Source organism: Rattus norvegicus, chromosome X (genome assembly GCF_036323735.1).
Source record: "Rattus norvegicus strain BN/NHsdMcwi chromosome X, GRCr8, whole genome shotgun sequence".
Taxonomy (NCBI): Eukaryota; Metazoa; Chordata; class Mammalia; order Rodentia; family Muridae; genus Rattus; species Rattus norvegicus.
In genome coordinates, this window is record NC_086039.1 from 101,546,483 (window position 1) to 101,573,927 (window position 27,445).

General features: G+C 39.1%; 2 protein-coding genes across 24 annotated transcripts in view; one reads left to right on the plus strand and one right to left on the minus strand.

Annotated features, from left to right (window-relative positions):
* Positions 1 to 326: 326 nt before the first annotated feature.
* On the plus strand, positions 327 to 26,278 carry Cstf2 (cleavage stimulation factor subunit 2). 21 transcript variants are annotated; one of them, XR_010061248.1, is made up of 16 exons: positions 366 to 619; positions 1,781 to 1,859; positions 2,115 to 2,284; positions 2,842 to 2,978; positions 3,497 to 3,616; positions 3,728 to 3,865; positions 6,898 to 7,021; positions 10,373 to 10,435; positions 12,801 to 12,860; positions 13,074 to 13,160; positions 13,535 to 13,676; positions 14,542 to 14,726; positions 14,928 to 15,205; positions 20,331 to 20,542; positions 20,653 to 21,305; positions 23,695 to 26,278. XR_010061248.1 is itself a non-coding variant. In XM_039100064.2 (16 exons), exons 1-15 carry the CDS (start codon positions 562 to 564, stop codon positions 21,300 to 21,302), a joined length of 1,812 nt encoding a protein of 603 aa, XP_038955992.1. In that variant the 5' UTR covers positions 366 to 561; the 3' UTR covers positions 21,303 to 21,305; positions 23,695 to 26,278. The 21 variants fall into 21 exon arrangements, 12 of the variants coding, with proteins under 12 accessions (XP_038955994.1, XP_038955995.1, XP_038955996.1 ...); XR_010061249.1 differs by lacking the exon at positions 23,695 to 26,278 and having other exon boundaries at positions 20,653 to 20,683; positions 21,180 to 21,284; XM_039100064.2 differs by having other exon boundaries at positions 13,074 to 13,175; positions 13,613 to 13,676; positions 20,331 to 20,441; positions 21,180 to 21,305.
* Nox1 (NADPH oxidase 1) overlaps positions 25,856 to 27,445 on the minus strand; it is a 53,234-nt gene continuing 51,644 nt past the window's right edge. For 2 of the 3 annotated variants that reach the window (XM_039099398.2, XM_039099397.2), the window contains one exon: positions 25,856 to 26,738. In XM_039099398.2, the coding sequence (XP_038955326.1) occupies positions 26,612 to 26,738 (127 nt within the window). In that variant the 3' untranslated portion in view covers positions 25,856 to 26,611. The remainder of the gene's footprint in view (positions 26,739 to 27,445) is intronic. The other variant, NM_053683.2, reaches the window with a different exon arrangement.

Genomic DNA, 27,445 nt, shown 5'->3' on the forward strand with positions numbered 1-27,445 from the left:
TGTGTGTGTGTGTGTGTGTGTGTGTGTGTGTGTGTGTGTGTGTGTGTGTGTGTGTGTGTGTGTGTGTGTGTGTGTGTTCTAGTCCTTATATTTAAAGCACAGATTCTTCTGATACGGGATGTGTTTTTCTGGGGATTTAATCTACAGCCTCATCCATGCTATGTAAGCACTCTACTAATGAACCATATACCCAGCTCACGGAATTAACATTTGTAAATGCTTGGGTGGGCGCCAGCGGGGGGAAAAAACGACTGAGAAAGGCATCTGCAAGCTCTAATTAGACTAGCCCCACCCCCGAAGATGTCGTATTAACCTAGCCCCGCCCCGCGGCACGCCGCTTACGCCGCTTTTCTCGGGCCCCAGCTACTCCCGCAGACTGTTGCCCCTCCCCCGGGCCAAACGCTAGGCGGGAACCAACACGGTCAGGCGCGCAGCAGGATCTGTGGCGCTTTTGGTCCAGGTGCTTCCGGCTCCCACCGGACGGAGGCCGGCTCGGTCGTGGACTCGCTCTCCCACGGAAGTGTGCTTTAGCGCACCGGAAGCCACCTCAGGGGGTGAGCCATGGCGGGTTTGCCTGTTAGAGACCCTGCGGTGGATCGTTCTCTGCGTTCTGTATTCGGTGAGAGGATTTCGGCGGCGCCTCAGACCGGGGAGGGACGTCCCCTGCGGTCCCCATGCGGACCGGTTGTCGGGGCGGGTGCAGGTTCGCTGCTGTCCTTTGGCAATGCAGCCTGGCGTACTCGTGGGCAGACGAGACTCCCCCGCCCCCGCCATCTCCCCCGCTCCAGCTCCTAGGTACCAGAGGTTTTCCGCAGTGTGATTCAGGGAGCTAGACTCTAGCGTCTGTCTTCTCTGCGTTTTCCCCTTCATGATTCTCAGTTATTTTTTAGGAGAAAAGGTGCGTGGAAACAGAGCGTCCCTGTTCCGTGCTGCTTCTCCTAGCCCAAAATACAGATTTAATTCTGAAGCCATCGACCCCCATATCCACTTCCCGCCCTCTCATAAACGTGTAATATGGCTTGCTTTTTCCTTGTAACGTTTCATCCAACCATAGTGGTAGCGGCCACCTGGCATCTTGAGGTGGGTTGCGAATGAGTGAATGAATGAGTGAGTGAATGAATGAATGAATGAATGAATGAAGCAAGCTCAGGGAGATTTCAGAGAAGTGAGACTAAGCAATTCTTAGGGTTTAAATGCGTTATTTCTGAAATACGTGTATTGCTTGTAAAGCACGTTTGGGGGCAGTAGAATTGCTTTGAATTCAAGGCCAGCCGAGACTACCTAATAAGACCAGCCAGAGCTACGTAACGTTTTCTCAAAAAACAAAAATAACAAGAAATAAGCACTATTTCAGAGACACGACAAAACAGTCTCCTCGTTGTGAGAGACTTAAAAAGCACAGAATAATTTTTAAGCATCCTCTGCTATGTTCATGGCTTTTCCTCCATAATTGTATGTATACATGGGAATAAAGACATGATCCCCCGACAAGGGCTTTGAGTAAATATAAGTGCTTAAATATTTTATTTTCAGCAAAGTTACGGAAAACCTTGTCATATCAATATGAGAACTGTTTGAAAGACACCTTTTAAAATTTAGTCTCTGGCTTATTTACCTCATTATGAGATCTGAAAAGATCCAGTGGGAGTGGGGTTCTTAGAGAACACTGTTCAGTCAGTTATTGCCTATGTATTGATGCAGATAGAAAGCCTACTGTTTCCTTGCTCACTCAAGAGCTAAGATACTGTCCCAGAATGTTAATGTGTTGTCTCTTCCTTAGTGGGGAACATTCCTTATGAAGCTACTGAAGAACAACTGAAGGACATCTTCTCTGAGGTTGGGCCTGTTGTTAGTTTCAGGTGAGATCCTCTTTCAAGAGTCTTCATTGTGAGAATCTTAAAAAGCACAGAATTTTGGGATAAATGCACATGTTCTATAATTCATATTCATTCTTGCCTGAAGGATTTCTTTCATTAAAAATGTTTCCAAACCTTTAAGAAAGCAGTCATAGTTAGAAAGGTAACTTACTATAAACAAAATTAGGACATGTCGGTGGTAGCAGGAAGCCTGTGTGTGTATAGCATTTGTTCCTAATACTTAGTTTTGGTCTTCAGATTGGTATACGATAGGGAGACAGGAAAACCAAAGGGTTATGGCTTCTGCGAATACCAAGACCAAGAGACAGCACTTAGTGCCATGCGGAACTTGAATGGGCGTGAATTCAGTGGGAGAGCACTTCGAGTGGACAATGCTGCCAGTGAAAAGAACAAAGAGGAACTGAAGAGTGAGTATCAAGCCAAGCCAGGAAAGCTACAAGTTAGTAAAGATGAACGAGTGCAAGTTTAAAAGGGGCTGAGGTAATTGGCTAAATGAGTAGCTTTTGAGGACCTGAGGTGCCTGCATGAAGGACGTCTGTTTTAAGAAACTTGACTTTAGTGATCCTTCTGTTCCTTAGGAGTTCATTTCCAGTTTAAGGGGAATGCAGGTCTACCAAGCCATCAGATACTTCTCTCTGTTGCCAGATTGGTAACTGGTGGAGAATACTAAAGGCATTTCCACAGATACTCTCTTGAAATTATCGCCTTCGTCGATGTCAATGCTTTCCTTCCAAAGAGACTTATCAAAGAAGTAAATGATGACATCAGTGTCAGCTTTCTACTAAGAACAGAAACTATACCCTCACTTTTCTTCAGAAAGGAGATTTTCAAGTAGCTTACATCTCACTCCAGAGACTTTCAAGTTATTGGTTGGTGCTTACAGCAGCCCTAGAAAATAGATACTTGAAATGACTGGGGTTGTTACTTTACCATACTGACTTTCTTACACTTTCTTCCTAATCAGGCCTTGGCACTGGTGCACCTGTCATAGAGTCACCTTATGGAGAAAGCATCAGCCCTGAGGATGCCCCTGAATCCATTAGCAAAGCTGTTGCCAGTCTTCCGCCAGAACAGATGTTTGAACTGATGAAACAAATGAAGGTTGGAGGAGGCATTAGATTATAAACAAAATTGTGTACATCAGATTTTCAAGGACTTAGCAGATATAATTCTGAGAGCTTAAATAGTTGATTCTCTAGACACCATTTCTTCCACATTTTGTACATAGGGGTATTTTTATACATAAGTAGACCTGCCCAAACCAGCTGTTTCTGTGTTTTCTATAGATCTTAAATTGTGGTGTTTTCCCTAAATGATATTTTACAGTATTATAAATACCTCCTTCTTCCTTCTTCCTCCCTCCTCTTCTTCCCTCCTCCCTCCTCCTTGCCTACCATGACCAAAATTGTACATTCAATGTCAAAATCTGTGCTAAATCACCAGCATGGTATCATGTGGCTGTACTCCCAACCACTTAGGATGCTGAGGCAGAAGGGTCACCGAGACCTAAAAAACAATGGAAAACGTGAAACACTATCTCAAACAGAAAATCAGTAATAATTCAGAGGGGATAAGATTCTTAGTATTGAACCTGAAGGCAAATTTTCTTATCTTCCCAGCTCTGTGTCCAGAATAGTCCCCAGGAAGCACGAAACATGTTGCTTCAGAACCCACAGCTGGCTTATGCTTTGCTGCAAGCACAGGTAGTGATGAGAATTGTGGATCCTGAGATTGCCCTGGTGAGTGCTTCTGGTTCTTGTATAGAGTTAGCAGGGTTATCTTTGGGATAGGAACTGCCTGACTGGCTTGTTAAACAGACAGCTCATAGACAATATCTTTTCACTTTTTAGAAAATTCTGCACCGCCAGACAAATATCCCAACGCTGATTTCAGGCAACCCTCAGCCAGTCCATGTTGCCGGACCTGGCTCAGGACCCAATGTTTCAATGAACCAGCAGAATCCTCAGGCCCCTCAGGCTCAATCTTTGGTAGGGCTTTATTCCACAACATTTTTATCTGTCTTAAAATGTTATTTTCTTTCCAGGAAACTATTGAGAGAAGAAACAGCAGGAATCGGAGATGGTAATTAAATTTTCAGGCATAAAAGCAATTTCCAGATTGCAGAGCACATGCCACCTGAGAGAATGTAGATTCAGTTCTAAGATAGTAAAACAAAGAGATCCTTCCTGTAAACCCTTTTCTAATAAGCTAATTTTGTGGGTGTGTTTATCTGCCACTGTGGTTATCACTTCAATATCTTCTGTGTAATCTCATTTAGTCCTCATAGCAGCAAAATGAGGCAAGCACTTTTACTGTCTCCATTCTCAGCAGTAACAAAGGAAAAGCAACATGTTCAAAAGCATGATTGTAATGCTGTGGACCTAAACCATTGATATATCTGAAGGTGACATGTGCAGAAGGTACTAATAAATGATAGTACTTGCTCATGCTCAAAGATAAATCGATTGCTGTATGACGATAGCAAATATTGGGAACATAGGAGATGTTCAGTAATGAAAAGTGAAGAAGATTTGCTCTACCTATCCAATGGAAAACTAAACAGTAAACTACATGTGTCAATAGGAATGACTTAGAAACATAACAGCATTAAGGTAGGCTGGAATATGTGGTATCAACAGAAATAACCATGCAGAGAGAAAACTATGGAGACATTTTGCATATGAATGTGGATATCATCATGAATTCTCAAACTGTTAAGTGAAATGCAAAAATAGTATAGTATATCATGATAAATGCATTTTAAAGATTTATTTTATGTGTATCTGTCATGTGCCTCACACTGTGGGCCTGCAGTGTGAGGATGCCAGAAGAGGATATCAGATTTTCTGGAATTGGAGTTATGAACCATTTTGTGTTTGCATGTGGATGCTGGGAACTGAACCTAGCCCAAATATAAACATTTTAAACATATGTAAGAATTCTGAATAGTAATTTAAGAAGTAGAACAAAATATATGGTTTAACTGAAGAAAACCACACAGATTGTGTTTATATCTCTATTTTTCAGAAGCAAAAAAGCCTATAACAGTAAAAATTTAACACAGAAAAACCTATCAAAATGAATAGTGGGCATAAATAGCTCATAAAACTGAAAATAAAGTATCTAACCTCAAATAAACAAATATAAGCTAAAATGAGCCACCATGTTTTACCTATCATGAGCAGAAGTATGTAATGTGGATTAATCCAATGAATGATATACAACAAGTATTAGTGAACATTTTTGTAAGAAATTCAGATAGTAAATGTATTCAGCTTTATAAGCTATATGATCTCTGTAACATGAGATAATGTGTAAAATGTGATTGTATTCTAGGAAGACTTTATTTATAAAGCCACTGATAGAAACAGGCATGGTGGTACATAACCTATGATCTCAACACTCGGAAGGTAAAGGCAGGCAGATCAGACTTCAGAGTCATCCTTGGCTACCTCGCAAAATTGAAACCATTCTAGGCTATTTGAGACACTGTCTCATAAAACAAACGAAGACCTGCAAAATGGTTCAGAAAGTAAAGGTGCTTGCTATCAAACTTGACAACCTGAGTTCAATCCTTGGGATCCACATTGTGGAATACATTGTGGAATGTATTATTGCAAATTGTCCTCAAGTGTGTCATTAGTGTACAAACATCCTCTAGATGGATGAATGGATGGCTAACAAAATGGCTCATTAGATAAAGGTACTTGTTGCCATGCCTGACAATTTGAGTTCTATTTCCAGGAGCCACATAGTGGGAAAAGGGAACTTACACAAGTTGTGCTCCGATTTATGACTTCCACATGCATGCTGCTATGTATGTGCAAACATAAGAAACTCGGGGAAAAGTATAGATAGTGTCTCACTATACAGCTCTGACTATCCTGGAACTGACTGTATAGACCAGGCAGTCCTTTTAACTCCACCTGTCTGCCTCCTGAGTGCTGGGATAAAGGCATAAAACCACTCCTGTACAGTTTCCCCTTTTCTCTTTTAGTTTTGATTACACTGAACACATCTGTTTTCTAAAAAGATTCATACAATTTTTATTGCAGTGTTTTACTGTGGTTGTTATATTTTGAATTATTGTTATAAACCTCTGAGTTGAAAATAATGATGCATATAGACAACTAAGGCTTCAAACATCCACTAGTAGTCTTGAAATGTGTGTGTGCAGAAAACAAGGTGCTAATACATTTCATTCTCCCCCTCTCCCATCACCATTCACAGTGATGAGGCATGAACATTTGAGCCAATCACGATTCCTTTAGATTCATGCTGTTTGTACCTTCTCTGTCACACTGTACACAGACTGCAGACATGCAGAAAAAGTATTCTCTAGGGAATTCCCCATGAAAAAAATTGCATTCCCTTTTTCTCAGGCAATTTAATTTATCATTAAAAGGTTTTCCACAGCCTCCAACAAATTTACATCCAAGGATAGAAGTTATTAAAACTTAAACAAATGAAAATATTTTTTCATGTTAAAACTGTAGAGTACCAGCAAGTCTTTGAAGTCTCAGTCCCTTTCGTGTCCTGGGTATAAGGCATTTTTCTTTCAGGTTTTCTTTTTTTTTTTCTTTTCACCATTTATTCAGTTTATATCCCAGTTGCAGCCCCTCCCCCTCTTTTTGGTTCCCCCTCACATAACTCCTTTCCACCCTCTTCTCTGAAAAGGGGGAGGCCCCCATGGGTACCAACCCATCCTGGTACATTAAGTCACTATAAGGCATTTTTAACTTATTATGCACCGGTTAGTGATATCAAGAATTGGTTATTTGCTGCCTTGCCATATGGACAAGACTTGCTTATCCGTCTGCATTCTGCATATGCTCTAGCATAGAACCAGACTCAAGATACTACAGTTTGCTTCTGTGGAATTGCGAATGTGTGATGAAACTAATGTTATAGAAGACATGCCATACAAAAAGGTTGTTTGGCAGATGATCGCAACTACCAGTAGTAAGAGAAACTTAAGGCCATAGACACACATGCTCATACATGTTTATCTCTTGCTCAGAGTGGAATGCATGTCAATGGCGCACCTCCTATGATGCAAGCTTCTATGCCAGGTGGAGTTCCAGCACCAGTGCAGATGGCAGCTGCTGTAGCAGGACCTGGCCCTGGTTCCTTAGCCCCTGCAGGTAACTTGCAGTTAGTCTTTACCATTTTGTTAACTTGGCTGAGGTTTTGTAGTACTAACTGCTCACGTGCAGCCAATTATTTAACAATAAGATCTTGGTATAAAATAAATGTATAGCTATAACATATATTCTAGGCTGAGGAATCTAGATGATTTCTTCTTTTGTATTGTTTTTAAGACAAGGTCTTGCTCTGTAACTGGGACTGGCCTTAAAAATGCAATCCCCTTATTTGATGTACCCAAGTGCTGGGATTAGAGGCATATGCTACCAGTCTTAGCTGAGTAAGCTCTTAAGTGAGACAAGGGTGCTGCTCACACACTTGGATGTCTTACCAGTGATGAACTGCCATAGACATTCCTAAATAGCTGTTCTCTGTTTCTGTACATATATTGTCATGAAATACTAACACGCAAGTTATTGGTCAGTACCTTCTCTGGACATATGGAGTGACTTTGTCCTTGTGAATACAAACCAGCTGTATATGCACCTATTCAAGGACTAATGGAGTCAAAAAGCGCCACTATTTAGAAAAAGCCTTACATCTTTTGGCCGCAGAATACATTATCTTACTCCAAATGACCATGGAACCCTTAAAAAGACCACATACTTAACCATAAATTAACAAAATTTGAGGCAGTGGAGATTTTTACAGAGCATATTGTCTGATTTTAAGCCAATAAAATTAAAAATAAATAAAAGGTGAGTAGGAAGGAATCTTGCCTTGGAAAATTAATGAACATATTATAGCTATTTAAAGAGGAAATAAAAATTATAAATAGTATAAAAACAAAAAAATTTATATTTCATATAAACAAGTATGAGAAATAGTAAAGGAATAGTGAATATTCTTTTTTTTTTGTTCTTTTTTTTTTTTTTTCGGAGCTGGGGACCGAACCCAGGGCCTTGCGCTTCCTAGGTAAGCGCTCTACCACTGAGCTAAATCCCCAGCCCCAATAGTGAATATTCTTAAATACCCATGTAACTAAAAAAAGAATTCCTTACTAGTTCTAGTTAATTAGAAAAATAATAAACCACAAGACACCTAAAAGGGGAAATTAATGCAGATGGGGGTATATCTCAATGTTAAAGCAATTGTTTACAGTGGGCAAAAAGCCCCCATGTTCAGTCCCTAGCACCAGACACACAAATATTGTTAATCAAAACAACGTCCCCCAAAAAACAGAACCAAAAGACAAAAAATGAGCATACCATAAAATTAAACTTAACTTTCAAGGAATGTTTTGGTGTTTATAGTATTTATATTTGTAAATTCATTAAAACTTCATGGGAATTTTTGAGCTGTCCTACAGAGCTCTTTGAAAATTGGTAAGAAGAGGGAAAACAACCTATAGAAAAGTGCAGGAAGAAACTATTTTATGAGCTTTGTAGAAAAGCAAAGCCAGATGGCCAACACAACAACCTCATTTATAGTAACAATAAGGTGCCAGTACACCTCTCAGTGCCAAGTTTCAAAGAAGAGAACAGTATTTGTAAAGAAATTTGTACGTATACATCACTGGTAGAAATAGGTTTTCAGCCTCTCAAGAAAGTAGAATAACATGAAAAGATTTATACATTCTGACCACTAGTTCCACCACTGGGGATTTCATCTGTACAAATAAAAGGGGTTATGTGATGATTTCTTTATGTGGGAAATTATGCTTATAATGCCTTCTGCTGCCCTCAGATCCTAAACCTTTGAACACAAAGGTTGTGTTGGTGATTGGTCTGTATATAGTGGAATGGAACATTATAGCTGGAAGAAGCTTTGAAATCATTTAGCAGTTGTTTTCAGACTTTAATCTGTGTTAGAATCACTTGAAGGGCCTATAAATTTCAGATTAATAGTCCCTGCTGCCAAACAAGTTTGAGGTTCAGAACCTGTGAATTTTCAGGTTTTGTGTTTTGTTGTTACTGCTACTGATACGGCTTGTCTAGCTGGGAACCCTTTCTGAGGACTACAATTTGGAACAGCTTGTTCATTTTACAGATTAGGAAGCCAGAAAGATAGACTTTTATTGAGTCACTTGCTCAGAATCATGGGTATATAATAGCAAGAGCTGGGGTAGTATCCAGTTCTTTGAGCATTTAATCTTAGTGCTTAGCATGTTCAATGAAATAGGGGCAGTGTTATATGTACTTTCTATTTTAAGGAAGTATTAATGAACTACAAACAAACTTGCTTGCCTTTGGTCCCCATGCAGCAGCACATGTAGTTCCTTTGAGGAAAAGAGAATTATTGCTATGTGGGAGGAACCAGACAAGGATTTGTGGTGTGTGATTATTCTTTAGATAGTAGTCATCATACCTCATCTGGTTAGTGTAGATCATAAGTTCTCAACTCTGTTAAATCCAGCATCCCCTTTTCGTAACAGGTATTTCGCAGTGGCTTTACTTTCCTGAAATGTAGTCCACAGATGATAAAACTTTTGTAACATGACTTCAAAAAATTAGTATAATGCCCTAATCGTAATGCACATGAAAAGTAAAAGAAAATTAACTTATCATATAAATTAATACGTAAATGTCCAGGTATGATTAGAAAACAAAATATAAAAGGTGTTTACATCTGTCCTATGAGTGTAAAAACTAAAAATGTAGATAGTTACAGTGATGTTTGCTTTGGTAATTCAAACACCATAAGGATTATTGGTGTGGTTTTCCTAAATAGTGAAAAAACATATTAAAATTCTTAAAACAAATTGCAGTCTCCATAAATTACTCAGTAATAGCATTTCTGGAAAAGTGAATATATACTAAAATAGTGCATATAACTTCCGTGTTTGCAAATAAGACAGACTCAGACTCTAGGTTGAAATGACAACAGACTTTCCTGGGTATGAATGTTGAGTGGGACATTTGAAAGTTTTATTGGATAGAAGATCAACCTTGATTTTGTGGAATTGCATCATACTTTGAGGACACCTAGTATCCCTGACCCCATCTTATTTAGTGTCACCTATATCCCCAAAGGTTTTGTCATAACTAAATAATATACCCATATATTTATAAAATATCCTATGAGTGGCACTGCCTCCCATGAGAAGAGGCTTGTTAAGTAAGAGGTGTTGTTTTCTTGTATTAAAGGGATTTCTGCTACAATTTTGGTAATTGTGATAAAATATTCCTTGTGGACTCCCTTGTCACTGAAGTGTGACATATGCTGACAAACAAACTTCATCTTCTGCTCATTGCATTGTTGAATGGTAGTCTTCACCTTCTATCAGAGCTTTCTCCTTGTGGGGGAAAAGGGAAAAGGGAAAAGGGATGACATTCGTAAACTCAGCCACTGTTGTTGGGGTTTGTTTCTACAGGCCCAATTTATGTTTTTCCCTGCACTTCATTTTCTAGGAGTCATGCAAGCCCAAGTTGGAATGCAAGGAGCTGGACCAGTGCCCATGGAACGAGGACAAGGTAAATATTAATATAGACTAGACATGGAAATGTTTCATATCTGCACTGTCTAATGTGTCAGCCACTAATCACCAGTGGCAACTTAAAGATTAAATTCATTAAAATTAAGTTCAAATTAATCATGAAAGCCTAATACTCTGATTTCCTGGGCACAGTGACTACATTCCAGGTGCTCAGTAGCCACATGTGCTAATGAAGACCACACTGGACATTGCAGATGTAGAATGTTTCTATATTCACTAAACTTCTATTGCTCCAGACTTCCCATATCCAGCACCTAGCTCTACAAGAGTTGGTGATAAGGCAAATAAATGCATACTTTGTTTCCTGGTAGTGTAACAGCTCCACGGGCATGATCTCACTTAATCTGAATAGCTATTTACTTTGTCAGAAACTTATATAATGAGCATTTAGTGTATGATCGGATGTAAATCCCGTAGTAAGCTGGGAGGAAAGCAGAGGTCTATAAATCATAGTTTAAAGAGTCTCCTGTACTGTGGTTAAAACAAAACTAAAAACACCGTATATAACAGCAGCAACCCTTCCAGAATCTTTGTGTTCTTTCCTTATGTTATTGAAGTTTGAAGGAGAAGAGAGTATATTAGTTCCGTTAGAAAATGAAAGACGATGGAAGAAAAGGGAACTGAGTATATACTGTATATACTCAGCCACCTCTATGTTCATAGACCACCCTTTGAGTTAGGTGGCAGTGCCTTAGTTTTACAGGTAAAGAGATGGAAGCACAGGAGTTTTAAGTTTCTCAGTAGGATGAGGTAAGTACATACTCATTTCTGACTACTGTGGTGGTCTGGATCTGGTGCTCTTCGTTTTTGACTTAAAAAGCGAAGTCTCCAAATCCAAAATCTGCCTTCTTTCAGAATTAATTTTCAAAATATTCTTGTTATTCATTTGGTATGTGTTGAGAACGGATTGCTTTGGACAGACCAAAGGGCCTTAATATTTTTCTTCTCAGCTGAGTCCCTATATGAGAAACTCATTTCAAAAACACATAATAAGATACAGGCCCATGATTGGTATACAGGGATTGGTGATTGAAATGACAAGTCTAAACATATCAGATGAATGACAACAAGACAAACTTGTAACCTACATCTTCTCTTCCCTTAAAAGTATCTCATGCTTCTGTGCTGCTGTGTACCCCATCTCATTACTGTTAGTACATGGCGTATCTACCTCAGTATCTTGCAGTAGTGAGAAGGGCTTGGCCTTCCATTGATCTCTTCCTCTTCCCAGGCCATCTGTCTTATCAGTGAACCATTCAGCTGTTTAACAAGAAATCTTCCTACTTTAGTTTAGTCCCATCTTTCTGGTAAGAATTAACAGGGGAATTGGCTCACATTTTGAAAGTGTTTCAAGGACCTTCTGAGGCAAAAACAAAGTGAGATGAATTTTAAAAAAATAATTTCCTTCAGTGCACAGCAGAGGAAACAAGAATGGTTTCATTTGTGACCAGACCTGTTTTCCTTTGCCTGGAATCATGTTAGGTTTGCATGTTTGTAATGGTAACAGATGTTTGAGACAGAACTTCTTTCCCGTCTTTTTAATATTGGTTATACCTTGTCAACTCATTAATCTTTGTCATGTTTCTTATAACTGTAGACTGGCTGTAGTAGACTGTTTCTTTCAGAGTGATACTCTCTTTCCTCACCTAAAGTTCAGCTGCATTTTCCCATTTGATACTATTGATAGAAAATTCTAGACTTTAAAATATGATGGAATTAATATTGCCCCTCTTCTGTTATGGTTGTCTGTGATAAAACGTGTCACATTCCGTGCAATTTGTGTTTGCTTTTGAAAACATTTTTCTCTTGTTTCCTTTTTCTTTTTAATAATGGTACAAGAAGTGATTAGGGAAAATGGTGCTGTAACAAAAAGAGTTCAAGAGGTTATTCTTGCCCAAATAAACTAGCCCATAGGTTTCCCTTAAGGAAGGTATCTGAGGCTGTGAGATGGTTCACTGATTTAGAACACTGGCTGCTCTTCTGGAGGTCCTGACTTCAATTCTCAGCAATTACATGGTGGCTAACAACCATCTATAAAGTAATATGATGCCCCCTTCTGGCCTGTAGGTGTACATGCAGACAGCGCACGCCTACATTTAAAAAATACATACATAAATAAAATTTTTAAAAGGTTTTACAAAGAAAGATATCTGGTCAAAGTGGAGCTGTTTTGGATAAGAGAAAGGCCTATTATAGTTTTGGGAGTTTTGTAGTCTAGGACAAACTAATGAACTCTTGGCTTCTTACTGACATGTAAATATCCAGTCTCCGTTCCGTGTGTGTGTTTATGTGTGTTCAAGCTATTTTAAGTGTCTCTCCTTTTGAACTTACTGCTCACCTAGGAACCTTACAGCACTCGCCCGTGGGACCCGCCGGGCCTGCATCAATTGAGCGAGTTCAAGGTACCCATTGTATCTGCGGGTTTCCTTTTGCTTGTGGTGTTCAGGGTGGGACATTGAGGGGAAAAGAGCTGCTTGGCAGTGATCCTCACGTTCAGAACCCCCAAAGGGTAATGTTTTTGGGTTTTTTTTAATTTTTTGCTTTTTTTGTTCTTATTTTTGTGTTTTTTTTTCCCCTCTTGAGGCCACAAGCCTAAGATTGACCTCTTCACACAGGGCAGAGAACATGGATGATATGGGCATCTGTCCGAGGCTCTACTCCCTCCCTACTGGTGTCAGGAGGCTTGGATGGAATTGCAGTCTGTAAGGAGACAGCAGGTTCTTGCAGAGCCATGACAGTGTTCATATGCCAAGACCCTAACCTCTCTTTTATGACTCTGGTCCTTAAACTAAGATTGGTTAGAAAGAAAATCAGGATCATAAGTTTCTTCAGGTCACTTTGCTAGTTCTTGACAGGTGCTCCCCAGTTTACTGTTTATATATAATTCCATCCATACCTCTGACATGGCACAGATTCTGCCTACACCCTGCTTCTGTTCTTGAGCTGCAAGAGGATTCTGCTGTGGTGAGGTTTCACCCACTTTAAGGTGTTTGAATTACATTGTCAGTGGTACAGAGTCATTTTTGTTTTTTATGTGTCTTTCACAGCAGTAACTCCCCATTTGTTTCCCTGTCAGTGCCAATGCAAGACCCCAGAGCAGCTATGCAGCGGGGAGCCTTGCCTGCCAACGTCCCAACTCCTCGTGGTCTTTTAGGTGATGCTCCCAATGATCCACGGGGAGGCACTTTAATGACCGTAACTGGAGAAGTAGAACCTAGGTAAGTACTGATATAGAAGGAAACAGCTTGAAAAGTTGGGAGTTTTCCTTACTTTGGAAGCAAAGTCTTTTTGGAACAATTGGATTTGTTTGCCTTCTTTAAAAGATAAAGAAGTATTTGTAGTTGAAGACTAAGCACTTTTGCTAAAGCATTAATTATATAGTTAAGGTAACTTTGAGCCAACCATGACTACTATATATTCAGATATTGAAAATAAGTGGTATTATTAATAACAATAGTTGTTGATGTTAGTGAGGATCATACCTCTGGTTCTTCTCTATGTACCTAACACAGATCATCTCATTAAATCTGCCTTAGACTGGGGCTGTAACACCAGTGGTAGAACACTTAAAAATGGGTATTTTTTTTTTTTGGTTCTTTTTTTTTCGGAGCTGGGGACCGAACCCAGGGCCTTGCGCTTCCTAGGTAAGCGCTCTACCACTGAGCTAAATCCCCAGCCCCAAAAATGGGTATTATTAATCCTGTTTTTTACATTAAGAAACTAAGGCATATAGAGGTTAGGTCAGTTTGATCAGTGACCTAGATCAAACAGCTAATAAATGCTAAGACCTGGATTTCAATATTCAGTCTGAATCCAGAACCTGCATTGCTGAGCACTATACTGTATACTTGTACATATAATAACCATTAATTCTTCCCTAATATTGAATGCCCTGCTCAAATAAATTCTAGAATGCACAAATTTATACTCTATAGCTTTCCTTTTATCTTAGTTTCTTATTACCATTCATTTACTGATGTTTGTATCAGTTCTCTCTCTGTTGTATGTTTGCTTTCTGATCTGGCTAAAATTTCAATGTTGGTACATTCTGCTTTAAAATATGTCACTTTTCTCCATCTCTAGAGCTTACCTGGGACCACCACCACCACCTCATCAGGGCCCACCGATGCACCACGTTCCTGGCCATGAAGGTCGTGGACCACCACCGCATGACATGAGAGGAGGACCGTTAGCTGAGCCCAGACCGTTAATGGCAGAGCCAAGAGGACCTATGCTAGATCAGAGGGGTCCACCGTTGGATGCCAGAGGTAAGGGGAAAATGCATCACAATGCCAAATGGTAGCTGTGGGTTGAGGAAGTACTGGGGTCTCTTCAGCTCTTATGTGGGACAGAAGTCTTAACAAGAATCTTTCTGATTTACCTAAACTAGAAAGAAGACAGTGTTATAGATGAAAGAAGATGTGATTAGATGTTAGTAGCCAGACACAGGTTTTCTTACACCTTTCTAGGTGGAAGAGATCCCCGAGGATTAGATGCACGAGGGATGGAGGCCAGAGCCATGGAAGCCAGAGGACTGGAAGCCCGTGCCATGGAAGCCCGTGCCATGGAAGCCCGTGCCATGGAAGCTCGTGCCATGGAGGCCCGAGCCATGGAGGCTCGTGCCATGGAGGCCAGAGGCATGGATACCAGAGGCCCAGTACCTGGACCTAGAGGACCTATACCTAGTGGAATCCAAGGCCCCAATCCAATGAACATGGGGGCAGTTGTTCCCCAGGGATCCAGACAGGTAATGCTTGTAGCATATACATAAAATCTTAATGTATTCAAGAATCGGTTACTAAGCCTGATTTAGTATGTATGTATGTATGTATGTATGTATGTATGTATGTATGTATGTATTTGTAAGTGAATTTGATTTTTACCCTCAGTGCAGATTAATCTGACCTATACATCTTCAGGTTTTTCTGAATGTAATAGCCACTAAAACTGAAACCTGCAGGTTCAAGTCAGAAGACAATAAAATAATAAAAATAGGCCTCAGTGGCACACCCTGCCCCCGCCCACCCTGGTCCCCTGCAAAAATATACTTGTGCAAATCTCAGGCCATTTGAAAACCTCTCCAGATGATTTCAGTGAGTAACCCTGAGTTACAGCATTTCAGGAGCTACATATTGAATGTTTACATTACAGTTCATAGCAATAGCAAAATTACAGTTATGAAGTAGCAATGAAAGTTTACGGTTGGGTCCCCACAACATGAGGAAATATATTGAGGGGTTGCAGCATTAGGAAGGTTGAGAACCACTAATTTTAGATCATCTCAGGGTGACAGAAACCTATGTGGATTTATTGTCATTATAGCATCTAAATGAACAGTGACATAGAAAAGACAGTCTGCATATGATTCTGGAGCTGTAGTCTGTCTCTTCTCTGTCATTGTGGCTTGCTTTGCTCCAGCTGTGCCTACGGGCTGCTTTGCAGTAGTCACTTCCTCATTCGTCCAGTTGATTGCGGGGACGTGGAATATATGTATCTTCGCAAGTTTCTATACGTTGATGCCTTCATCTTTTCATTTCTTTATTCCCATTTTCATGTGTTTCTGTTTCTTCTGTTGTATTAGTGGGGAGAATAAAAGGAGAGAGAAAGATATATCAAAGCTAGAATGCAACATTTCCAGCATCTAGTTCTCTCATTTTATAGGTTTGGAAGCTGAAGGGCAGAAAGTCAGGTGACTTGGCCAAATTCACTTAGCTAAAAAAATGGCAGTGCAAGAAATACAGCTTACTTTTCTATTATGCAACTCTTACTTGCATGTTATATATGTGTATAGATGTTTGTCTTATTTTTAATTTGAGATAAAAATGTGACTCTTGGTATATATAGAATAAAATGTATTTTCTGTTGTACCTCAAGTTTTGCTTTTTAAAAAAATGTTTGTGGGCTTTGATTTTTTTGTTGCATCCTCTATGGTCAATAGACTCAAAAATACAATTTTTTTATACATCCTTTCTGTACATATTTCTTGAGCATCTACTGAATACCAAGCAGAATACTAGAGATATATAACTGTGAATAGCAAGGTCTCAACATACTGGCTGAGGAGATAAGCACCAAGTAACCATACACTCTGCTTATGTGATTCTGCACACCATTCTGTGGGAAAAGACATTGAAAATGATGGCTTGTATCTTGTTCCTTTTTCTCTGCTGGTCCTTGAATTTATTACTTTTTAATGCTAAGGTTTTGGGTTGATTTTATGATGCTAAGACTCAAACCTAGAGCCTCACAGGTGCTAAATAATCTACCACTGAGCTGTAACCCCAGCCCAATATAGTTTGTATTAAAAGACTATAAAACCAATTAAATCCAAGGGAGAGAAAATAAGAACTTAATAATGATAGTTTTTACATTTTTAAAAATTAATATATTCACTTACAAATAAATATATAAATAAATACATATAGATGAACTGACCTAAATTTCTGGACTAACTATTAATATATAGGGAATAGTGGTGATATTTCAGTGCTCTCTATAATGATGTACCACTGCTCATGTACCCAGTGTCTTGGAAAGACCTGATGTATATGAGTATTTCAGGTGTCTTAGTTACTGTTCTGTTGCTATGAAGAGACACCATGACAGTGACAACTCTTATAAAATATTTAATTGAAGGCTTGCTTACAGTTTCAGAAATTAGTCCATTGTCTTCATGGCAGCAGACATAGCAGGAAGAAGAGGATGCTAGAGAAGTAGTTGAGAGCTACATCTTGATCCATAGGCAAAGGAGATACTGGGCTTGACATGGGCTTTTGAAACCTCAGAGCCCACCCCCCATTAACAAACTTTCTTCTACGAGCCCAGACTTCCTAATCTAAAATAGTGCCACTCCCTCGTGATTTAGCACTCAAATACATGAGTCCTTAGGGACCATTCTTATTCGAACCGTCACATCCCACCTCCTGACCCCAACAGGTTTGTAGCTCTATCAAATTCAAAAATGCATTCAGTCCAACTTCAAAGTCCTTAGAGCCAATAGTAGTCTCAACACTGTTCAAAAGTTCAAAGCCTCTCCTGAGACTCCTGGCATTCTCTTAACTCCCTGTAAAATAAAAAAGCTGATCATACACTTCCAACATAAAATGACATAGAATAAACATTAGCGTTCCAAGAAGGAGGAAAGGGAACATAGTGAGGAAATGCTAGACTAAACCAAAAACCTAAAACCTGCATTTCCGTGTCCGATGTCAAAGTGCTCCAGATCTTCAGCTTCTTTCTGCTTTGTTGACTAAAACACACTTCTTTTCTTTGGGCTGGATCCACTCCCTGTTAGCACTTCTTGGCAGATATCCTACGACTTCTGGCATCTCCATCATCTTGGGGTCTCCAGTGAAATCCAGTCTTCAGCTTCATATTTTCAACCCCCTTTTTGTAACACTGTAAGCCACAGCCACTTGTGGCAGAAGCCACCAAGTTCAGTTGCCTGGTGAAGCTGGAATTAGGCCCCTTTATTCACTTATATCAGCTTTCTTTTTTTTTTTTTTTTTTTTTTGGTTCTTTTTTTTTTTTTTTTTTTCGGAGCTGGGGACCGAACCCAGGGCCTTGCGCTTCCTAGGTAAGCGCTCTACCACTGAGCTAAATCCCCAGCCCCTCAGCTTTCTTTTTGATGGGTTCCTTCACTGCTTAAGCTTTTCTTTACTTCCTTTTCATAAGTTGAAGCCGGGCTGGGCAGGATGTTATCCTGAACTCACCAATCCATTTATTCCATTTAGCATCAGACTCTTCTTTATAAACTTTTTATCTCCTTGAGCACTGGACTTAGCTCCATTATACTTCCTGATGGTATTTTTGCCCTTTAACTGTATATTTTTCCTTGCTCAGCTTGCTCCATTTCATTATAGATCTGCATAAGAGTGGCCACTAATAACTACATGACACAGTCAGTATTTGGTAGTCTCAAAATGTCTGCCAAGGCCATTCATCCAAAACTTCAATTTATCCTGAGACAGATTTTTAAGACTTCAAAACCAGCTATAGTGGCCCAAAATGTGGGCCACTTACTAATATTCTTGCCGTGTGAAACTTCTTATGCTGACCCTACAGTTCAGATCACCCTCAGCACCACTGTCTTCCATGTCCCTATTAGCCGTTTCCCATTAAGCCCTGCTTAAAGGATCCCCCACTTTTCTAATCCAGAGTCTAACACATTCCTGTAACAAAGAGTATGGTCAGGCCTGTCACAGCAATGTCCCATTCTCTGGTACCAACTTCTGTCTTAGTCACTATTCTGCTGCTGTGAAGAGACACCATGACCACAGCAACTCTTAGAAAACATTTAATAGAGGGCTTCAGTTTTAGGGGTTTTGTGAATTGTCATGGCAGCAGGCATGGTACTATAGAAATAGATGAGAGCTACATCCTGATCCACAGGCAGAGAAGAAAATGCTGGGCTTGGCAAAGGCTTTTGAAACCTCATAGATCACCCTCAATAACAAACATCCTCCAACATGCCACACTTAATCCTTTCACATAGTGTCACTCCCTGGTGACCAAGTATTCAAATATCTAAACCTATGCGAGCCATTCTTATTCAAACTACATAATCAGGTTGAAAGAACTATTCTACCAGTAGTTGCTTAAACTATTTTAGGGGAAAAAGGATATATTATGCTTCCTGTATTCTTAAGTAAAATGAAAACAATTTAAAACATCTTTGATTATTCACACTTCCCATGGAAATAGATACATTATTGCTTATGTTATTATATGTTATAGTACTCTCCTGAGGGTATCTGCCCCCTTTGCTAATGGATTGTCACCTGGTTCTTGACAGTGACCACATCAGCTATTTCTAACGTGTTTTTCTCTATTCTATACTTAACTGTTGTAATCTGATGAAGTGGGTAACAAGCTTTTTTAAAATTTTTGTTTGCAAAAAATAGTGTGAGCATCATGTTAAGTGTAGATGAGTAGAGGCATTTTCTTTGAGTTCTGGTTTCTTCCAAAGGGTCGGACTCACTACCTATCTTAAATGCCAATAAATATGCTATAGTTGGTTTGTGTTCTTTTACTCAAGTGATATTTCTTCTTCATTAAGCATGAAGCAATTGTTACATGCTCTCTATAGAAGTGCTAAAAAGAAAGAAAACCAAGGACTGGAGATGATGGCTCGGTGCTTAAGAGCACTTACTGTTGTAAAAAGCCTGGGTTTGCTTCTCAGTATCCACATGGTGGATCACAGCCATCTATAACTCCAGTTCCAGAAGATGCAACACCCTTGTCTGGCCTGCATGGATACTAGACATGCATGTGGTACACAGACATACATGCTGGCAAAAAATAATCTCATAAAAATGAATTTAAAAAAAATTACACACTGTTTTGGGTTCTGAGCACTTAAAATAATATTCATGGATTTGTGTTTTTTAAGGAATCTCTAAAAAGCAAATGTTGAGCTAATAACATCTTTTCCCCAGAGACCTTTCTATCTCCTTTCTGCCTAACAGTTTTATGGGATAGAATTCTTTGAGAATAGCTGTCATTGTATGATTGAACTAGAGGTAGGCCATGGTCTTGTGAATGTAGCTTCGCTAACCGAGCAGTAGGCAGTTGTTTAAAATCTGTTAGCTTTACATGTGTTTTCTCTGAGCATTCATAGTTTTCCCTGTGCTTATTGGGCTAAGTTTTGTTAATTTGATGCCCCTTTCCTGTACTGTGTATTATTTGTTAATGATGTTAGGCCTGTTAATAAGCAAGTATGTGTATGCTAGTGGATCTGTGGCTAAACACCACTTTCTGCTGTTCTTTAAATCATTCTCTTTTTCCTCTTATTTGTGTCAAGATTGTTAATTGTATTGACATTCCATGGATGTCAGGATTCTGTATGCTCTTTCCTTTCTTTTTACACATAGGTCCCAGTCATGCAGGGAGCAGGCATGCAAGGAGCAAGCATGCAAGGTGGAAGCCAGCCTGGTGGCTTTAGTCCTGGACAGAGCCAAGTCACACCCCAGGATCATGAGAAGGTAAGCAACACTATCTGACTGCCTCCCTGCGCACAAATCTAGTCTTTTTGATCTTTTCACAGTTACCATGAAGATCCTGGATCTTCAAAATCCCTTTGGAGGTGATGTTTACTCTAACTTGGAACTCTTTAATGAATTTGGCTGAGCATTTGGGGGACCCGCTCCTAATGTTTTTAAGTGAATATAACTGGCAACTTATTTTACATTTCAGACTCATCTAAAAATTGCAGTTTTTTTTCTGTGTAAGCCAAACTGACCTGAAAATCCAAGCTCCTTTCTGCCCCTCCCCTGCCATTTGTACCCAGTCCCTACAGAAACAGTAGCGGATTGACCACAAGTATATCTTTCTGTTGCTATACTTGGCTGTTGTTGTGAGCTTGTGTCTGGTGGAAAAGCTTAAAGTTGTGAAATAGGGAAACTCAAATCAGGACTCAGAACATCCCAAGGCTCGCAGTACCATCTTAATGTGCAGGAACCTTGAGTTCCTCAGGTGTCTGTTTGCATCATCTAATCTTAGATGTTTTCATTTATTCCTGTGCTTTTCACTGTGCTTACCAGATTTTCTTTCTTTTGGCCTGTAGTTTGTTTTGTGTGTAAAAGTGTGAAATATCCTCCCTTTTTTCATCTTGCTTCATATCCCATGACAGTAGCCTTTTAGCTAGAAGCTGGTGATGTTTCTGTTTTATTTGTTTTTCTGACTTGTCCTTGAAATTCACAGCTTTCCTTTCCTCTGCACAGGCTGCTTTGATTATGCAGGTCCTTCAACTCACTGCAGACCAGATTGCCATGCTGCCTCCTGAGCAAAGACAGAGCATCCTAATCTTAAAGGAACAGATACAGAAATCCACCGGGGCACCTTGAAAGGTGAGCTGACTGAGTGGCACCTGGGCAGGACTAAGTCCTTCTGTGTGTGAAGTACATAACTTCAACCTTTAGCAGCGTAATGTTCTCTGAGACCCTCAGTCTTCGTTAGGTTCTCTTTACCATTCAGTAATCAGTACCTCTGAGGATATGTTAAGGCTGTAAAACATTTGTTCAGTTGTTGAATTACTTACAATCTTTTTCAGCCTTTTATAATAGTGAAATTAATATGTCGGTTTCCTAAAATTAATAAGACACAGGAATGTAGAAAATTAAAGGTAGGGCCAGCAAGATGGCTTAGAAGGTAAAAGTACCAAATCTTTTGCCAGTTCTGATTAACTGAGTTTGATCCACAGAAGTTACATGCTAGAAAAGAGAACCAACTCTTCTCAATCTGTCCTCTGACCTTACACACACACACACACACACACACACACACACACGGTAGCTTATGTGCACCCAAATATAGTAAATAAATGTAAGTAAAGAAAGAGAGAAGAAAGAGAGGTTAGTAAATGTGAAAAGCCTTGCTTCCTAGAGATCAAACAGGGATCCATGCACTCGAAGCATAGAATATACCAGCTGAGCTATAACTCAGCCCTCGTAATGAGCATTTTGGTGGTTCATTATTATAAGCCATTTAAAGTAGTAGATGTCCCTGTCACCATCACTTTCTTTACATCATAAAGATGACTGTACACAACTTTTCTCCTTTATAAATCAGGTAAGAAGGATCCAGGTGCACTTGCCTCATAAATAATCATATGACCAAACTAGCTGTATAATATTGTTTTGTTTTTTAAAATATTTCCCAACATCTTTATATTTCATAAACAATCCTGTTCTCTGAAAGCAATTTAAAATGTATATTGTCCTGTACCTGTTGTAATGTCTTTTTTGGAACCTTTATCTTTTATCCATATGCCTTATAAATCCCATACACATGTTACCATGTCTTACTAACTATACTGTATGTAGTTCATATTTGTAGTACCTTTAAAGCTTTCAAACTACAAATATGCATTGTATTTTATGGAGACTTTAAATGCCTAAACTATAATTGGATCATTGATGGTTAGCTAACTAGACATTTAGTATATCCTATTTTACCTTTTCCCCCTTATATCGTACACATTCTATTTCTTCAATAGAAACATGGATTATAATAGTGATAGGGATTTACATTTTAAAAGGTACGTCAAAGAAGGCATTCTCTGCAGTATGAGCAAATGACTGGTTTTAGAAAGTTGTATACTCTCAGTTATCTCTCATTTGCCTTGCATCCTGACCTCAGTGCAGGATTTTACTTTCTTTATTTTTTTTAATTTTAACCTTTTCAAATGATCATTATTTTACAGGGATTTGGAAAACTAATACAAAGGGCCTGTATGGCTTCTCACAGTGATAACATCTTACACTTTTCTTTTGAAGTACAGGCCCAGGCACTTGTCGTTGGTGTATTACTGTGAGCGAGACTGTAGACGATTCAGTGTTTATAACTGTGGCGGTGCTAATTTATACCAGGAGATGTGAAAACACAACTGTGATTTTTATGTGATCAAACTCTACTGGCATTTATGAACGCTGTGGCTGAAGCAGTGGCTTTTCCTCCTAAACTTAAGATTTGATTTCTTTCCATCATCCCAGAGAGACGTATTCATCACTATTAGACATAAGTAGTACTTAGACTAGAGAGATCGCTCAGTTCCTAAAGTGCACACACTTGAGAAGTACCTGAGCGTCCAAGTTCAAACCCTAGTACCAACGTGAAAAGTTGGGTGTGGTGGTACACCCTGGTAATCTTAGAGGGGGAGGTAGAAACAGGAAGATTTTTGGGGTTTGCTGACCAGCCCCCCTAACCTAATCAGTAATCCCTAGACCCCAATGAGACAGCCAGTCTCAAACCAGGTGGATAGTCTTCTAAGGCTTGTTATCACTTGAAGTTCACTTCACCCCATGGCTTCTGCCCTCATAGACACATATACATATATGAGAAAGGTAGTTTTGAGGTAGGGGAAGTTTACGTATCTATGGTATATTTGTCAATTTATGTTGTCAAAACTTTAGAAAGTTACAGTATACCACTGTCATTCCATGGGTACAGATCAGAGATGCTTCTGAACATCCCATAATGATGCACAGGATATCTCCCTCACTCCTTCTTCTAAGAGCGCACATTTGGTTAAATATGTCCCTATAATGCTAAGGTTGAGAAACCCTGCTACAAAGGACGATGGGGAGACACAATAAGAGTCAGACAATGGCTATTTGATGGTCAGCACATCCTCCCTTCTCTCAGTCCACTTTTGTTCTGTGACGGTGGTTGTTTTTTCCTGATGTTTAGGAAAGAAAAGTCCACTTAAAATACCTTTCTCCCAAATTTGTCTTACAGGTTCTCAAAAATACCTGGCAACAAATCTGGAAATGTAATTCCATAACATTGTTGAAATGTTGAAAACATAGTGACTTCTGCATCTAACCCCCCTGGATGACTCAGATTGGTACCAGGTGGAGGACCTGCATCACCATTTCTCCAAAGGAAAACAGTTCATTCTGATGTCGTAGTTTGTATATTTTCTGTGATGTTAAATAAACATTGAACATAAGTTTAACATATTACAAATTGAAATACATAATCCTTTTGCTGTTAAGAAGCTAACACCAAGGATAAAAGCTTAGCTGTGATTTCTGACCTTACTGCAGTGTCATTCTTTAATCTTACATTGCCGTAGCTCTATTCTTACTTTAGCATAAACATTTATTCTTCTTAATGATACTTGAGAATTTCTCAGAAACAATGTTTTTAGGAACTTTGTTTTTTGTTGAATTTGCTTTCAGCAAGGTAATAAGACTTTGGCCCTTGAAAACTTTCCAGTCTTAGAGTTTTCTGGGAGAAAAAAAGCATGTGGTTAGAACTACAAACAATTAGAAGACCAACAAGCGAAGAGCATACCACAGGGGTGTGTTTGGTTTAAGGAATGCCAATTCTCAAACTGTGGTTTTAGTCAGTTGCAGGTCTGGACATACATAAGACAAAGATTGTTTTGGCACTGGTTTGAATGTGAATCAACAACCTAAGACTGTTGTAAAGCTCTTCTGTCTATGTATCAACTTTACAAGGTTTTCTACATGTTCAAATTTAATAAAGAAAACCAAGTGAACAAACTATATTCCATTCTTTCAGAAAATTGCAAAGCTTTCAGCCCTATCATCTTCTCTAAATCCATTCCAAAAACTCCCAACAGAAAACCCTAAAACTTTTACATTTTCAAGTCTTTTAAGAGGACCAAGTACAGGATGGCAAATTGCCCATTATGGTTGCCTGCTACTTTCAAAGTACTACCTACTTGAAAGGTAATTAGTGCCATTAGCCTGTGCTAACTTGCAGGTTGTCTTGCCTTTTGTTCTCCCGTAGTGGCATTAAGGAGGAACATGGTTTCTCTCTACCAGGTCCACCTCAAGACATTTGAAGAGTTGCCGTAATAATTAGTGAAGCTCACTAGCACTAATTGTGAGCTCGTTTGTATTCCCAGAGCCCTACTCTGCATTAGGATTATGGGCACGTGAACTAAAATCACTACTTACGGCATAAAAAGCATAATCATGCCAAGGAAAAGAAAGCAAAGCTATTAAAATGGAGGGATTCTTCTCCAGACATTGATAATGAAAATTTGCTGGATATGTCATACTATAAGCTATGAAGAAAAGCGCAGAACAACAAGCACTCCTACCTGTTCCACTCATCCCCAGTTCAATCGGGTGTTAATTATGCATGCAGTTCATTGTTTTCATTACCTTCTGTGCCTCCTGCATAAGCAGTCCTTGATGTGTTGGTTTTGACAGCTGTTAGACTTAAAAGCACCAATGTATTTAGATGCAGAGACAAAGAGGAAAATATTTCTAGTTGGGAGCTTGGGTTTTACACAACCAATTCCAAATCAAGATAAGTAATGCTGAAGTTATTTGGAAAACAGTTGTCTAACAGAAACTATATCCTGAGAATCCAGCAGTTTCCCAAAGCCTTCTTAAACTTAATTTGGTTAGTAGACCTCAGGTGAATAAGTTGACAAGAGCGGTGGCATCCCAGTTCATCATTATGGAAACACTCATCAGTGGTTTGTTTGTTTGTTTGTTTGTTTGTTTGCTGTTATTTTTACTGTTGTAATAATTCAATTAGCTACTCCACGTTTATGATCTGCCTTTATATGTTCAGACTAATGACTGACAAGTGATCCCACTGATCCTTCAAGCTATAGGTACTTAGATAAATTACGAAAACAAAGTTGTTCACTCTTGATCTATGGTACAAATTAGATGGTCCAGTGCTATCTATAGATTCATTCTGTTAAATGTATGAGGTCCATTGCCTGAGTACAATGAAGTGTGGGGGTTTTTTTCTTCCTCAAGGAGCCTGCACCTTTTCTTGAAATCCATCATAACTAACATCCCAGAGCCAGTGTGGTTATTGTCCTGGTGGATAGGAAAAATGAACATGTTTGTAGGAAAAAGAATGACATCTTAGTGGATGATTCCTCATTGAGTAAGACCTGGAAAACAGTCAAAATTATAACTTTTTATTTTCTTTTTATAACACATTCATAAACAAAACTCTTTAACAACAACAACAAAAAATGGAAAGAGCTTCTGTTAAATTACCCCACGATGTAGGTCAGGCCTTTCCAGTTATTTCAAACAATACAAACTGGCAATATAGTTGGCTTCTAACTATAATACAAATTTGATTCCAGTTAATATACTTAAGATATTACTAGGGAAAGTCAGCAAAATTGTTCAATAAGCAAAGATGAAGATTATTTTGGCACAGTAAAGTATAAATTGTTGGTCACACTGGATGATAAGCTCATGTATAACGATGTACTTAGTGGGTATGATATGGGAGTGGGAATCTTGGTAATTTTATGTTTATTATTTATGATTATTGTTTTGTCGTGGATTCAATAAATATTTTAAAATCACCCTACTTAGAAATCTTCTGTGAGGGACAGGTGGGAGGGAAGATTATCAGGTATCAACCAAGACACCTGAGGTTAAATTGTGCAAGTGTCAACCAGCAAAATTCAGCTAAAGGCAGGTTTCCCAGAAGGATTTACAATCCCCCCAATAATAATTCATGTGTTTTGCAATTGTGAGTTATGCAGCTCTCATGTTGCCAAAGCCCAAGAATGATGGAGTTGAGTCAACTTTAAGATGGGAGTGAAGTCCTTGTGCGACAACGGACTATCTAGTAGCTGACCCACACGTTAGTGAAAAGGAAGATGGAGAAGTACTACTGTGCGGCTTCCTCCAATTCAGAACGTTTCTTTGTTGAAGTAGAATTGAACCTTCCTAGGATCCAGACTTGAGTACCGCCGACAGCATTTGCGCAGGCTTTTTGCCAAAGTCGGAGGGCCGCATAAGAAAACCCCCACCACAGACCTGTAAGAGCAGAGCAATAGTAATTACTTCAGTGCAGTTGCGAGCTGACGGCAGAGGAGATGTGGAACAGTCTCTGCTACTCCCAACAGTGTCGAACAAAAACTCAGTTGGTGTTTGGGTCCACCCTGATTCTGTCCTGAAACAGGGCATACTGGGTTCCCAAGGAGCCAGCATGCTGAGGAGCTATTGGTAGTAATGGTTGCTGGGGAGAGGAGAGCCATTTGATCATTTTCTCCACTGTAGCCACAGGTACCTTGCCAATGCTCCTGAAAGCAGCCCTAATTAAACACACAAAGTCACCAAAAGGGAGCGAAAAATCATGAAAGTAGAAGAGGGATGAGTTAAAGAAATCAGGAGTGGAAAGGGGCACAAGAAAAAAGGGGCCGTAGGAAATGAACATGATAAAAATCCAAGTGGTCAGCCCTGAAATCATACACATACAAGTAACATTAATTGGACTAAGCAGGTTATGTTTCTATAGTTAGGGGAAAAGGATATATGTTTTTTCATAAATATATATTTTGGATATGTGATATATAATATATAAAATACATTATATATGACATATGTATATATACACATGTATACGTATATATGCATATATTTGTCCATATATATCTATATATATATGTTCCATATATATGTATATGTGTATATATATGTGTATATATATATATGAAAAAGAGGCAATGAATTTGAAAGAGAGT